Source organism: Barbatula barbatula, assembly GCF_947034865.1.
Source record: "Barbatula barbatula genome assembly, chromosome: 18".
Lineage (NCBI taxonomy): Eukaryota > Metazoa > Chordata > Actinopteri > Cypriniformes > Nemacheilidae > Barbatula > Barbatula barbatula.
Window position 1 is genome coordinate 13,791,434 of NC_136781.1, and position 16,237 is coordinate 13,807,670.

General features: G+C 38.9%; 1 protein-coding gene across 1 annotated transcript; it reads left to right on the plus strand.

The window, feature by feature from the left end:
- Positions 1 to 277: 277 nt before the first annotated feature.
- On the plus strand, positions 278 to 9,733 carry clcf1 (cardiotrophin-like cytokine factor 1). Its single transcript, XM_079479491.1, has 3 exons — positions 278 to 634; positions 6,500 to 6,660; positions 7,121 to 9,733. Exons 1-3 carry the CDS (start codon positions 619 to 621, stop codon positions 8,096 to 8,098), a joined length of 1,155 nt encoding a protein of 384 aa, XP_079335617.1. The 5' UTR covers positions 278 to 618; the 3' UTR covers positions 8,099 to 9,733.
- Positions 9,734 to 16,237: the final 6,504 nt, after the last annotated feature.

The window sequence follows — 16,237 nt, forward strand, 5'->3', positions numbered from 1 at the left end:
GCCAAATTACATCACTGATGCTGAGTCAATAAACAGATACATTATGAAAAATCCGCTTAAAGTTCCTGTCGATTTGTCAAAATCTGTCAAATTCTTATTAGATTTGTGGTTTTGGAGTCTCGTGGCGGGATGTTATTTACATCACTTTTGAGAAGATGAATCAACGGTGAATCACCGAAGAGAAAGAATATGAGGAGGAGGAGGAGGAGGAGAGAGTGAATGCAGAAGGAGCGAGGGGGACAGAACTTTCTCTCAGGCATGTGTATAAAATCACTTCATATCATCGTCAGTCAGCAAGTCTCACTGATACTGCGCGTCACAGTCACCAGGACATCAGAGAGAGAGAGAGAGAGAGAGAGAGAGAGAGACACTCTGAGCAGCTGTCAATCATTGAGTTTATTTCATTTCTCAGGACAAATATTTGTGTTGATACTTTGTCCGTATGTAAATCTACATAAAGACGCACGGTGATCCAAAGCTTGGGAAGAAGCTTTTGGAACAGTTGACTAAGTCATCAAAGCGGGAAAAGGAGTTTTAATACAATTCGTTTGAATATATTTTCATAATCCGAGAAAGAATTACTGATCAGAACGGAAGTAGACGATTCTTTCCAGAAAAATGCATCGCTGGAAAGGTAAGTGAGAGATGTTTTTTTCTGAAAGAGCAGTAGTTTTTTGATACACTGTTTTATTATTATTATTAGCCAAGAGAGAGAGAGAGAGAGAGTGCATGGCTTATACGTTTTGAGTCAATTACATTTTTAATAAACATAAGCTAAATATTCACAATGTCAGATATACATTTTTACTTCAATTAACTTACAATGAACTTAAATCTTTTCTGTCCTGTCATTTTATACAGTACCCCGACATTTTTATATGGATTGGAATTTTTGATCAAATCTAATTGTTTTCGGCTTTTATCACTGCAGGCGATTGTGAGATCTAAATTGATTTGTCGGTTCGCAGAAATTCCAGTCTAAAGTGTCTTAATATCAATACTTTAAATATCACGTTTTAATTGGGAAAAATAAGTCATTTAAAAGACCAGAGAGAAGCGAAAAAAGAGAAATTTGTTTACGTAAATAGTCCGGATGGGTCTTTGCCCTTCACTTAGAACTAATTTAAAGGATTCCTTTGTTTTTTCATATTTAAATCAATAATTATAATAATATAAATGTCACGGCGTCAAAATAAAAAAAATTAAATGTTAAAAAATTGTGATTTTTGGAATATTGGATATATTGGAATCATATTGAATTTACATTATTTTTATTAAACCTCAAGGCTAATCAACTATTTACATTATGTTTAAAAAAACAAACAATTTTGTTAACTTCCTTAAACTTTATTTATCAATAATATTTTTCTAATGAGAACTTTTTTATGTGTAGAATACACGAACATTACACAAGAAATTAACTTTCCATCTCAAAACTCAAAAACTTCTCAACAATGTCAGTGTCAAAGCCGGAAACACACACATTCGCAAACAGGACTACTGGTTTTGCTCTTGTTCTCAAGTGCATTAGGCATTCTGGTTCACAGGGCAAGTTCACCCGTGTCTTGTTAACCGACACTGATATGAGAAAGTACATGATTCATGTTAGTCAGGGTCTAAACACACAAACCCACACACATACATAGCACCTGTCTTCTGGGACCCGTGTCTGTGAAAGGAAGAAGGGTGTGTGACGAAATGATGCGATTTACGCCTGAATAAAGCAGCAGAGCAGACTGTCACGCTCATACACACACATACACACACATGCATACATTTGATTTTTTTCTCTGTTACAGTTTATGCTGCACCACATGCATCTATCATAGCAATCACACACACAGACCAAACCGCCACATACACTCAAACTCCTTCATATGGTTTCAGAAAAAAGAAACCCCAAACCATCAGCTTGTCACAGTGCCCCACGCATTTGCATTTTAATCTACGCGAAGAGACAGTCTGGAAATGACAACTGGTGTTAGGGAGGGATGGAGAGAGGGAATGTAAAAGGATAAAGAGGGAAGTGCAGGATTGAAGGAGAAAGATAGAGTGATGGAGTGAAGGAAAGAGGGTTAACGCAGCCCAGATTCCCTCTAAAAAGAGGAGAGAGAGAGGGAGCACAGGGGAATGATATAAAATGAGTTGGTCACGGTTTGAACAGTTACACATGCTGTTTACATTTTTCCCAAATTAACATGGCCCCTCGCTTCACCAAGCCCCTTTCTCTTTTCCACTCTCTCCCTTCTTTCTTTCTTTCTTTCTTTTCACGTTTGATCTTCCAGATTGGATGAGCAGATAGTCGTCCTTCCTATTTATTTTCGGGAGAGGGTCGATTTGGGTGACGTTCAGTGAGAAACTTGAGTCAGAGAGATGGAGAAATGGGCAAGAGGGGGGAGGGAAGAGATCATTTAAAAAGCAAGAGAAGAAAAAGGAAGAAAGGTAATTACAGAGGTAGAGGAACCCAGGAGATACACAGTGCATAGCTCCGAGAGGATTTGGGCAGAAGGGATGAAAGCGTGAGGGAAAATGATCAGAGATGCAGAAGTGAGGAAAGTTCAAGGAAAAGACGTTGAGTTGTAAATGCAGGTTTTATTGCGTTCCTTTGTTTTAAAGGTCCAACAAGGCCAACTTTCCCAGGCGAACTTCCATTTATTCAGGTTTCAAACGAATTATCCACAGGGAGATTGAAAAGTGTATACCCCCCTGTAGAGATCACAGAGGGTACATGTGTGACTGAAACACGGAAAGTGTGTGTGTGTGTGATGTTTCTTGAATCTACAGACGTCCATCATGTTTGTCACATGCAGATGAAAATGTTTGCACATGCATTTTGATTCTAACATTCATCCTGAGTTCCCCCTAAAGTTAGCGTGTGTGTGCGTGTGTGTCTAGTCTGTGAAAGAATGCACATTTGATTGAGTGCAGACTGCACATAAATCTCTACTTTAACTGTACACAGACACACAACATGACCCCCCCCCCCCATACACACAAACACACACACTCATTCGTATGAAACTGTATAGCCTCTTTGTGAACTGACCGGCTATCATAGTGGAACCTTACATGATGTGATAGGAGAGAACAAGTTTTATGAGATTGCAGCACAACTTTGAGTTCTCTGTATTGTTGACTGGAGCCTCCGAGTCTCGTCTGTTTAGTGTTAACACAACGGCAACAAATCAGACCGAGAATGAAAGGCAAGAGGCTACGTGTGTGTGTAAGGAAAGAGAGACGAAACTGACTGATATACAGATTTGACATCATATCATTGCTGCCAGCTGCAGGCTTGAAGCGGAGACATACACACACACAAATCCTGCTTAATGAAACCCGTAGTTATTCAATAAAGTCGTGGGGGATATGTTTCAGGGGTTATGTAAATATGCCAGAGCTTTGTTTTTAGAGACCGTTGCGCTTACAACCAAATAACCAACAAGAGGGAAGTGACCGTGTGTGATTTTTGATTTCTGGGTTGCGTCTGTAATAATAAACTCACTTATATATAAAAACAACATGAATGGCAGTTCTGATCAACCGGTAGTGAAATGGGTGGTTGGGAAGGTAAGGGTCACTATTTTTGCACAGACCATTAGAGATTTAAAGCCCACCAAAAATATAAATTCTGTCATCATTTACTCACCCTCTTGTCATTTTAAACCAGTTTGACTTTCTTTCTTCTGCAGAACACTGACGAAGATATTTTGAAGAATGTTATTAACCGGGAAAAAATTATTTTCTTTGGTTTTGTGTCAATACCATAGAAGTGAATGGGTGCCAGTGCTGTTCGGTTACCAACATTCTTTAAAATATCTTCTTTTGTGACCTGCAGAAGAAAGAAGGTCATAAAGGTTTGACAAATGATGACAGAAGGTACATTTTTGGGTTAACTTGCTTATTGAGTGGAGACATACATTATTACTGTGGTCGGAGTTACGCATTTTGCTTAATTTGTGGCAACTGGTGCTGTGAATTTGAATGGAAGATTTTGTGTTATAAAAGTGTAGTTAGTGATCTAAAATACCACTAGTGATAATATAATTTTTTTATGAGATTTGCATGTTTTCTCAAGATAAATTTTGCTACTCAACTTTTTCTCCAGAAAAAATACATTTCCGTGTTCCATGGAAATCTCAACAAACCCAAAACATGCTTAGATTAACACAAATACAGAGGTCACAGATTTCAGTATGAACTCATCCATGTCTCTTTAAATTCTTTCATTACCAAATCCTCTGAGCTATGTGTATCTGATGCTTTATTTTTTAGTACAATATGTTCACTGCATCTCATTATTACATATATTTTTATAAATATATCATTTCATATTGAAATCGTACATTCTTTTAAAAGGTGCTTTAAATGGTTCTTTTTGGTTCCATAAAGAACCTTTAACATCTGAAAAACCTTCCAACCTTCCCAAAAGGTTCTTTGTGGCGAAAACAGGTTCTTCAGATTATGAAAAGGCCCTGTAAGAAAGTTCACAGTTTACCCCCCAAAGAATTATATAATTTAGTAACAAGCATGCATAGAAACATGGAAACATGGAACATGGAAAGAAAATATATATTCCACAATGTTTCCTGATGATTTGTTGGATCATGAATGTAGATCTCTCTGAGATGCTGAAGTTTCTCACAACGAAGCTAACAGAAAGTCTTTGAGAACATTTCTGACCTCAGGTCGGGGAAAAGGTGTGCCTGTGTGAGTTTGTGTTGCTAAGGTGTGTGTCAGGTGATGTGGATGTTCCGCTGAGTGTGTTTCATGAGAATTTCTCCCTCTTGAAGGAGAATGAGTGAATTAAAAGAGAAAGGAGCGGAAAAACAGAGAGCAACCGAGTTGAAAAGAAAAACTGGCAGAGCTAATCGAGGTTAATAAGCTGTTGTTATTTTGGCCGGGGGCAAAGAAGAGATAAACCACTTTAAAAGAAGGGGAGGGAAAAAAGGCGTGTGTGAGAAGATAAAAAGCAATCCGGAGAACTTGACGGGGAAAAGAGAGAGAGGGAGAAAGACAATGTGTGACAGGAAGGAAAACGTGTGATGAAGAGCGCGGTGCGAGAAGAAAGGACGGAGAAAAGCTTGATGGACGGGAGGATAGTGGGGGGGTTCGAGAAGAAGAGACGAACGGAGATAAAAAGGAAAACGAAAGGGGTGGAGGTGCACCTATTTCACACCTGTTGAAAACACAATGCCTCAAACAAGTAATTACACATCTCTTACATGTTCCTCTGACTGCTTGACACAGGAGAGAGAGAGAACGTTGAGAGAGAGAGATTGAGTGTGATGTGCCAGTGGACTCCCTCAGGCTCACACACACACATAATAAGAGTACTCTGTGACCCTCTTAGAAGTTCGAAGGTTCATCATTTGCCACCATTTTCCCTGTGTGATGTCCGAGGACGTGGGGTGTAAAAGCGACCTTAGTTTGGCACCTTCACACACTCACAATACAAAGAATAATAGATGATCTGGTTTGCGTACAGGCATGCACACACACTTAATCCAAACGGAACTCTACAAACACATATCCAGACAGAGAGGACCACACGCACTAACACACGTAATCTCTTACATTGCAAATATACAGTGGCCCCAGAACGTATTCGGATACTTAAAAATGACGTTCAGTATATTAAACAATTTGTTATTAGAGTTAAGTGGCATTTATTTTAAAGACAGATAACACAAGGACGATCTTCAATCTATGGTTGTCAAACTAAGTGGATCATGTCCACTGATGTTAGGAACTATATGTAGTTGATCAATATGCAAATTTGTCCTATGGTGTGATGGCAACAATGTAGATAAATCTCTCTTATTCAATTTTATATGATAAATACAAATATAAATAATATAAGACTATGTAATATTGACAGTTTGATTTCTAATTTTGTCACACCATAGGTTTTGACGATTTATTAGTCAACTACTCGTCTGTGGATATCAACATCCATGGGAAATTTAAACATCTATTAAAATGCTCTGAAAGCCAATGTTATTTCTAATAATGACAAATTCATTTTATTTATTTATATGTATAAATTTGTAAAAGTGTAAGATAAATGTCCAAATTCTTGGGCGGCCATTGTATTTTTCCATTGTAATTTATCGTAAAGACATTTATACAATTATACAAAATACACTTATTCTTAACTTTATTCTTTTGAGAATGTACCAATCAAAATTGGGAGTAAATGTGAGTTTATAATTGATTATAAATAGTTCCCACCAAACATCATGTCGAACTTGCTATGCTATGCTATGTTAATTCAATTCTTACTCTTGGTCTAGGTGATTACAGACAGATTAAACCATCCTAAATCAACATGATTTTTTTTATTTAGTTTGAGGAAAAACATTCTTAAACTATAACATTTAGGAAAATATAGAATTCCAAAATGAATTGCTATGAGAAATATGAGAAATATTAATAACACATCTGCATCAAACTGCGAACCCAGCATTGAAATCCCCACTCTTACCACATTTTATTTCAGTCCGTCAAGTTCTCTTGATGCTGCTATTGGCTGCTGCGGTGGGGTGTGGCCAGTTGCTGGACCGTTCGCTCAGTCTGTCCAATGAGAGGAGCTCGATAGAAAGAACATACGAGCTGACCAAATACCTGGACCACCAGCTGAAAGAAATCAGAGACACTTATGTAAGACGTCATCTGTTTATATGTGTGTGTGTAAATACATGTGATCTGTGCGGGTGTTTTGATGTTTTCCTGTTGATGCACTTACCCCCCCCCCTTTGTATTATGAAATCTCCTCATCCAAAAGGAGTTGTAGCTCATATTTGCTACCTTGCCAAATAATTGTTAGGCATAAAATGTACATCTTTCTGTCCTGTGTTGACATTTTAAAGCTAAAGCTAATTCATTTAGTTTTGATTAAATTGCCAGAAACTTTAAATATATGTCATAGACTGGCAATGAACCACCATTGAGGAGATACTAACAACTCTTGATTTTCTACCGGATTAGTGTTTAAAGTTTGGATCAATTTTTATTTTAGAAAACATTTTATTTTTCTTGAAAAGGTATTTATTTAAAAATGTTGTCAACTTGTAAAAGTAAATGTATTTTTATAATGTTTTTTCTCCTATCTGGTCCGCAGTTATCATATCTCGGGCCACCTTTCAGCGATCCTGGCTTTTCCCCTCCGCGTCCGAACAGCTCCGCTTTATCCGTGCCCAGTGCGGCCACACGGGTGGACTTGTGGCGTGGACTTGAAAACGGTGCCCGTCTGGCCCAGAATCAGCGCGCGTACAGCGTCCTCCTTTGTGCCGTGAAGGAGCTGGCGCGCTCCACCCTGTGCCCCTACCTCCAGAGTTCCCTCCTTCACTTCTGCTCCGGCCTCAGCGGTTTACTCGGCTCAATATCTGGTTTGATGAATGCCCTGGGCTACACCTCACCTCCCTCAGGATATGCCACGCCCGCACAAGGATACGCCCTGCCCATGTCACCATTTCAGGGAGTGATTGAAAACAGCCCCGCCCCCCTGCGGAGTTACCTGCCTCGAAACCAAGGTGTTCAGGCTACCTCTCGCGCACGGGATGGAGGGAGCCGGGCGGATGTGAAGCGGGAGAGAGAGATGGAGCGAGCGGAAAGGGGCCGGAGAGGGAGGAGAAAAGAAAGTTGGGCGGCGAAGGAGGAGGGTGGGAGGGAGGAAGGAATGGAGAGATGGGGGAAGAGGAGACGACTGCTAAGTTTTGATGAAATGAAAACAACAAATTTGAACTATAATAAAAACGTCCAAATCAACATCCAGAACTACACAAGTTTAAAGTTTGGAATTGGAGAAATGAGTCAAAAGGAGCCTTTACTCTTTTCCTCGCCGTCTCTTCACCCGCATCGTTCTACACGTTCTATACAGTCATCTCATTCGGGTCTCTCTCCTCTATCCCTCCTCTATCAGTACGGAGGACCAGCCGAGGTTCATACTTTATTGGCCGCCCCAATTCTCTCGTCCCATCCTGCTCCAAATGATTTCTCACGGAAGGTGGAGGGATTCTGGGTACTGAGAGAGCTACAGAGCTGGCTGTGGAGGTCTGCCAAAGACTTCACCAGACTGAAGAAACGACTGCGCGTTTGAAAATAAATGAGGGCTCTGTTTCGATTCTATTGCCTTTTCGAGGTCTATTGCCTTAAAGGGATTGTCCAGCCAAAAATGAAAATTCTGTCATTATTTACTCACCTTCTTTTCATTTCAAACCTGTATGACTTTCTGCAGAACACAAAAGAAGATATTTGGGAAAATGTCTGTAACTGAACAACGACGGTACCCATGAACTTCTAATGTATGGACACTAAACCAATGCAAGTGAATGGGAACCGCTGTTCTTCGGCTATCAACATTCTGTCAAATTAAAAATATTCTTCACAAGAAAGTCATACAGGTCATACAATGTATTTTCATTTTTGGGTGAACTTTCACTTTAAGGGAGCATCCTAACTGAGATAAAACCTCATAAGTTTCTCACTGGAGATTCGACATAAAACTGATTCCCAAAGAGTTAACAATGAGACACTGTAATAAACGAACAAATACACCGCACACAAATATTGAGAAAATGTAACGACATTCACAATCAGCATCTCTTTTACTTTGTCCACCATGCTGTATGTTTCACGAAAGAACTGCTTTCTCCTTGAAGAATACAGCTGATCGTGCTTTTGACCGAAATATGTATCTTTGGAGACAGCATTGCTTCTAAAAATGCAGCCTATGGAGGCAGCCCACTAGCTTTGGAACAGAGCAAAGTTATGTGCAAAACAGATTGCTTCATGCTTTATGGATGGAGATCTAAGAACGTTTGATGGTCACGCTTTGCACTAAATCACCAAACAGAAAAGACGGCCTGGAGATGAGAAGTACATCAGAGACAAAGGGAAAAGAGCACCCATTGAGACCCAGACGTGATTCAGCAGAAGGAAAGTGAATCATGGCTGGAATCGGGCAGTAGTGAAAGGGTGAACGGGGAAGTGTAGGAAGTGTGGCGTAACCAGAACAGACAATGGAGAGTTTTTGCTGCCTCAGTAACTGACTCAGTTACGCCTCATTGGCATTGACTCGTCTTTTTCCACCCGAACACAAACGGACACACACCTACGCATTCAGAAATAGATGCAGGAATCTGATGTTGGGACCCTGTGTGGATAAACTGAGGAGGAAACAGAAGTATGATTATGTTGAATTTTTTTAGACATGGAGATTGCATCGGTATAAAATATTGTAAATTATTAAAGGGATAGTTCAGGCAAAAATTTAAACCGTCATCTTTCATACATCTTCAAGTCATTCAAAACCTATGTTGTTATGTATGTTATTTTCTCTCTTCTGTGGAACACAAAAGGAGATATTTTGAGATACGTCTCAGTGGTTTTGTGTCTGTCCATACAATGTAAGTCATTGGTGGCCAGTTTGGTTTGCTTACCAATGTTCTTTAAAAGTTTGTTAAAATACAGGTTTGAAATGACAAGAAAGTGAGCAAATTATGAAAGAATTTCATTTTTGGTGAACTTTCCCTTTAAGAATCGTGGTCACGCACATGAATATCGAGGAAGGGGTAATACACGTGTGTGTATTTTTACATTGTACAATGTTTTTCTCTGTGTGTGTGTGTCGTATTTTCTGTATGTTATATTTATTTAATATTATTTATTTCTATTGGGTATGACAGAATGTTGTGACTTTTACGTTTTTCTGGTATTACAAAAGATCTTTACTGACTACAATGTGTGTGAGCGTGTGTATACTCTTACCCCTTCAGGAAAAACCAGAGGGACTGGAAGGATAGTGAGAGTTTTTATTCGTCTGTCTGAGCAAAATTTATGACCACTCTGTCCTTTCATGTAATCTCACATCCTCTCATCCCTCTATATGTCTCTCACGCCTCTCCGCTTCCCTAGTGCTCACCTAACAACACACACACATACACGAAGGTGGCTAACATTCATATACAGGATACAAACAAATTTCACCCAAACACTTCAGACCTAAACACAGCAGTCCAAACAAACGCACACACAAATGGAGAACAAACATTCAGGTGCTTAATGATTCCTCTCCTCGGGCTATGTTTGGCCTAAAATTAAAGGATCAATGAGCATCTGTCTTTCCCTTTGAGCAACACACCTGCACTATAGTTATCACCACCACACCCGTGCACGCACGCAGGGGTGTGACGCGATCTTTATGAGCAATTATCACAAATTACGGGAGAATGTGAGTTTTGGAGAGGGGGCACGGGCGCGCGCGCGGAGACACACGTGGTTGAGACTCAGCTAAATGCGTAATGCAGAGTCCAGTCGACTTCGGCCCCTAAATGGATGACCACACGTCTCCAACAAAGGGCGCATTGTGCGCCTGTGTGTGCGTGTCATCGCGTGTGGCTCTTGAATCACCGTAGAAGAAAGCGCGCTGTGTGTGAATCACATCGGGTCTGCTTGCTGGTACTTCAGAAAGTTTGTTTATCTGCGACTGTAAAGTAGTTGTATTTGTTTTAGTTTAAAAGCAGACTGAATCCTATCATCTCGTGCCATGGCGTTTCGCCGGATCTTTTTGCCATATGCGAAACAGAGCGCGTCTCTCCCCCTGCCATCACGTTCATCGGCACGAGCCTATTTGGGGAGTCTTTATCACTCCATCTCCTTTCCATCTTTTCTTCTTCGTCATTGTCTTTCCATTTTCCCATCTTCCCTCCCACCTCGTCTCGAGCCCGGATCACCTGCAGCACATAAAAATTCCTTTTTTCTCTCTCCAGAGGATTGCACCGCTGCCTAGGGAGTTACTGCATTCCCCCCTCTCTCTCTCTCTCTCTCTCTCTCTCTCTCTCTCTCTCTCTCTCTCTCTCTCTCTCTCTCTCTGTTTCGGTCTGCCTCCTCGGTTCTTTCTATTTTCTCCTTATGTCGTGTTCGTTCTCACCTGTCGCCAAGCCCTGATACCTAACGGCCCCCACCTGCCGCGCCCACACCCCCGCCGTGCCGTGCGACGCCGGTTCATGGACCGCAGGGCTGGGCCGACTCTCCAAACCGCTCCTTGCGGGGGAAACCTCGGGCACTGACTGACTGATTTATTGCCTAATCAATTGATCCTCCCAGTCAGATAAGAGTAGGCAACCACACCGGCCGTGCGTTCATATGTATGCGAGTATTGACTTGAGCCTCGAGGAAAAACCGACTTTAATGTACCGTGGCGTGTTTCAGTGTCATCAACATGTTTTAAAAAAAGTTTGTTTTGGAATCCCTACAGAGACGGTGATATGTGTGAGCACAGGTTTGGCTGTACTTGTGAGGGCAAAAGCTTTTTAAAAAAGGTGAAACGTATTAAAAACCTGCTTGTGATGACAGTTCAAGTGGTTTTCGCTGCTTGAAAGACTCATAAATCAAGGAAAATTATATTTTGCTGTAAATCTAATGCTGTCAGCAGGGTTCTCCGAAGGTTAGGTTTAGGATCTGCTATATCATTATACAACTCAAGTCTTGGAGAGGTCCTCATATATTTAGCTTCGTCTTTGGAGTTCGTGGCATAGACACGAAATTTGGAATGTGTTCATGGACACGAATATCCCAAATCTTTGGGTGTCAGTGAGCACAAACGTTTTAATGTCACTCAGCACGACTTTCAATTCACAGACTGCGTGTGCATTTACATTTGTATATTTATAACCTGACATCAAAACAAATTGTAGCCTATTTTACTTACTTCACCCCAAACCCTAAAATCACAGTCGCAAAGGCTAATTTAGCTAAAAACGTGAGTTTCACGAGGTGGCAAAACAACGACAAATGTCTCTTCTTCTTCTTCTTCTTCGTTTTATGGCGGATCGCAACCACCTTATTCATGTGCATACCGTCACCTGTACCGGAGTGTGTAGTATCAAGTCTTTAGTACTTCAGTGAAAAATGGCTCCCCTAACCCCGCTACTAAACCTATGTCACAACTTCATGAAGTCGTAGTTAGGTGCCTTGTGGTCTACAAACTACAACATCCTAACTGAAATTACATCTTATAAGTGATTGATTTAAAACTCAAACAGGTAACACATCACACAAATATAAAAAGCAAACAGTAAACTTACTTAAAAGGTGAGTGTTACTAAACCGGCAAATTAATGAATTGCCAGTATTAGCCAATACATACATAAATATATAGCACACACAAAAATTGGGTTTGTAATTTTATTAAGATGTAACACCGTGTCCATACCAGATGCGATGAGTAACATCTTAAAAAAAAGCCATTACTAATTTAGAATCCATTTTAGCTCGTCGCATAATGCATGCCATCATGGATGGAGACAAAAATGAAATAATATAGAACAGATACATCTGGTGTAGACACTGTAATACATTTAAAATGTAATACCTTTATTTAAATAATAATTTAACACTCAATATTATATATTATTGAATTACACATATTGTAAAACATAATGAATATACACTTTGCACCGATATATCGGCCAAAAATCTGTATTTATCGTTAAATATTTTTACACTTTCGGATATCTGCTGATTGTTTAAAAAAGAGACGAACATCAAGGCTGATATATCCTGTCAATGAATAGAGGACAGAAAATACAGTAGTGCTATGAATAGAAAATGTTAAAGGGATTGTTCACCCAAAAATTTAAATTCTGTCATCATTTACTCACCTTTGATCTGTATACATTTATTTGTTCTGATGAACACAGAGAAAGATATTTAGAAGAATCCTTATAACCAATCATTTCTTGGACCCCATTGACTAGTAGGAAAAATTACTTTATATATAGTATATGTACAGTATCTTTTTTTCTGTTGAACACAAAAGAAGATATTTTGAAGAATGTATGACAGCAAACAGTTTAGGGGATCTTTTGACTACCATTGTTATTTTTTGTACAATGGTGACCTAGAACTGTTTGGTAACAAGCATTCGTCCAAATATCTTTCCCTGTTTTCAACCAAACAAATTAGTTTACAGGTTTGGAACGACTAGAGAGTGAATAATTCATACTCAGTAATTCAGACAGAATTCTTATTTTGGCTGGAATTATCTATTTAAGAAACATCACCAGTTTGATGTTCAATATTAATCATCATTATATGAATTAATAACATTCAGAAAGTTAAGAAATATTCATGTGATCTTCAGAATCGGCAGATACAGTATGAATAATTGGCTCGGTGAGAAATTTGACAGTCAATATTCAAGACATGAAGGTTATATTTCTAACTGAAATCGCATAATAATGACTTCAGCTTGGTTTTCACAGACTCACAAATGTTACTGAATTTGCCGCAATGCATTCTGGGATTGGCTTTTCCACAGGAATGCTTTTTTTCCCAAATCTTATAATGTAAATGCCTGGAGCAGTCTTTACGTTAAAAGTGCACATTGTAAATGCTGTCTAGATAGGCAGCACACTGTTGCTTTAGTGTTCAGAACTTTAGTGTTGAATGAGGAAAAACATTGGATGAGGGAGAATTAGTTAAATAAACCTCAACGGGAGGTATGAAACTCATGTTGGCAGTTCATCAAAACCAAGATATGGGTAGCACATGTTTGTTTTGAATATGTGTGTGAACAAGAGGAAAAAAGGGTGATAATGCTGGAAAGACCCAGGGAAGTCAATTGAAATGTGAAGGACACGCACGGTTCAGCTTGATGAACATACAGAAAGCGTTTGTGTGTAAGTGAGGGGTAAATAAAAAGCTTTTAGTGTCAGAGATGGAAGGACAGAGATTACTGCAAGAAAACCTCCCACACTGTTTTACAAACATGGCGTTCACACAAGAGAACGTTCACGCAGACACACGTGAATCTAATCAGATTTTTCCCTCCACACACACGCGGCCTGGCCTATTTTAGGAGGCTTTTAAAAGTTCCAAGAATCTTCAACATAAACTAATGAACTGTAACGGTTCCTAAAAATCCGGATGAGCGCGTGATGTTCTTCCATCCCGTTCTGCTTCTTCTCTCTCTCTTTCATTTCGCTCTGTTGTTTCTTCGTGACCCAAACATAGGCTGACAGGTGAAGAATGGCTTTCTCACGCTGCGAGAAAGTGAGCGAGAGATCGTGCACCCGGTACGCCCGCCCTCGAGTGATTCCACGTTAAGTGCAATTCAATTGAGTTGGCGACGTGCCATCTTCATTCTTTGAACCAGGTATTCAAAACAGGAGTTCATTTAATATTGAGAAATGCTGAGAATGTAATTATCATCTAGTCAACCTCATTTTACTTCAAACATGTTTGCTGCTTTTTACCAGGGGCAGTTCTTGAAATCGTCTGCATTATTCCAAGTTTTCTCAAATCGTGATTTGTGTGAGAATGAAAGTCCGTCTGCAGGACATTTCGTATGTGATGTGTGCTTATGCACAGTAGAATATAATGTAAAGGAGTTTCACTCGTATTGAATCTGATGACAGTCTTTATTTGAGTTTGAAACCGACTGCAATGTGAATGCGAATGAATTGTGAGCTACTGCAGAGATGATAGTTTAGGTTTTAGGTGTATTTCTTACGCAAAGTACTTTCATGATACTTCCCATTCAATTTCAGTTGGCTGTGAAAGCATATTTTATCTGCATTATCCGCAAGAAAAAATCTGTATGTTTACAGTTTAATACCTGCAGGCAAGTCTTTATTATTATTAATGAAAGTCTCACTTAAGCTTATTAGGAGCTTTGTGGTTGCTGAATAGATGAAATCAGCCCTCTGGCTTCTAATCTGAAATGTGACTTTGTTCGAATTCACAGAAAAAGATCTTGCCTAACACTGCCATTGTATTCTGGCATTGAAGTCAGCACTGTCTAAAAGAGTGTGTTTACGTTCCATTCACGGAGAACTGTCAAGGTGGAAACATGTTGAAAAGATGAAAAGTTAGTGGAGCCTCCTTTAAATGCTTGAGCAATATTGTTTAGAATCACACACCTGTTTTAAAGCAAAGACACACATATATACACATACACATACGGAGGGTTTGAGGAAGCAATTGGGGTGAAATTACAGACATGTGTGGACTCTGAAGGTAAGAAGTCAGTTGTACGAACTCTGACATGAGACCATGACCTCTGGAAATCTTTACGGATACTGACTTAGAAACCAGAGTCAAGCTACCGAGCCTCTGTATGTATACCACTAAAGATCTTACATCATTTCCCTGTAGGTTACGCTAAAACAAATTTACTTTAGAAAGACAAAGAGTTTTTACAATCCTTGCAGACAAACAAATGGACTTTCTGACACGTTCCATGAATAGGGTACAAATTGCTGACACGTTATGTTTTTAGAGCAAAAAAGCCATAAATCTGTTACTACACTGAACAAATATCTCAGTGTCAAAAACAAGTAAACAATCACACTGCATTTCTAACACTGTTAACCCTTATGGTGTTCATGTTTTTGTTCCTTTACAGTTCTACAGAACTTACTTTGTGAGAACTTTATGATAAAAGTAAGTTAAGTAAGTAATACTTTACACATGTACCGCCTAATATATATATATGTTTCATAAATCATTATTATAAGTCACCCTTTACATTTGTTACGGGGTTAAGCAAATATATAACCAATAAAAAGTATTAGAAAGTGAATTTTGACAACACAATATGTAATCATTTAAATAGTATTTTTTCCTAAGAAACAGCTAATTTGAACATCTGGGGTTTTGGAAGGACAGTGAAAATATACGGTTAATATTTCTCTAATACCTCTGTTAAGGCACGGTTATGAAAAGCATGATTTATTAAATAAGTATACTGAAAAAGAAAAGTCTATGGGGTGGGGAATTTATATTTATTTCTTACAGAATTCCTACAGACCTGCATTCTGCTGAATCGTTATTATATTGAATATTTTGAAAACTTTAAAATGTTTGAATAAGTTTATTATTTTTTAATATTGATTATTTGTTTCATTTGAATGTATTTTGCTAGAAAATACAAAAAAGCACAGAAATCAATGTTAACTGCGTCAAACAATGCAAAGTGCAAACGTCATATAAAATATAGCACATATTCATATTTATTACACTTTTAAAAAAACTGTCCGACTGTAATTTTTGGACAAATCTGAATTTTTCTGGCGGTTATCCAGTGATGCTTTGTTTAAAAATCCCTTTATTTTCACGACTTTCAAGTCCTATATGTGCTGTTTTCATTGAAAGTGGCTTCTTTTATTAAAGCAATCATTTTTGTTACTGTAATGGTTTCTATACCAAAACATCTCTAAGATGTCACACCCCA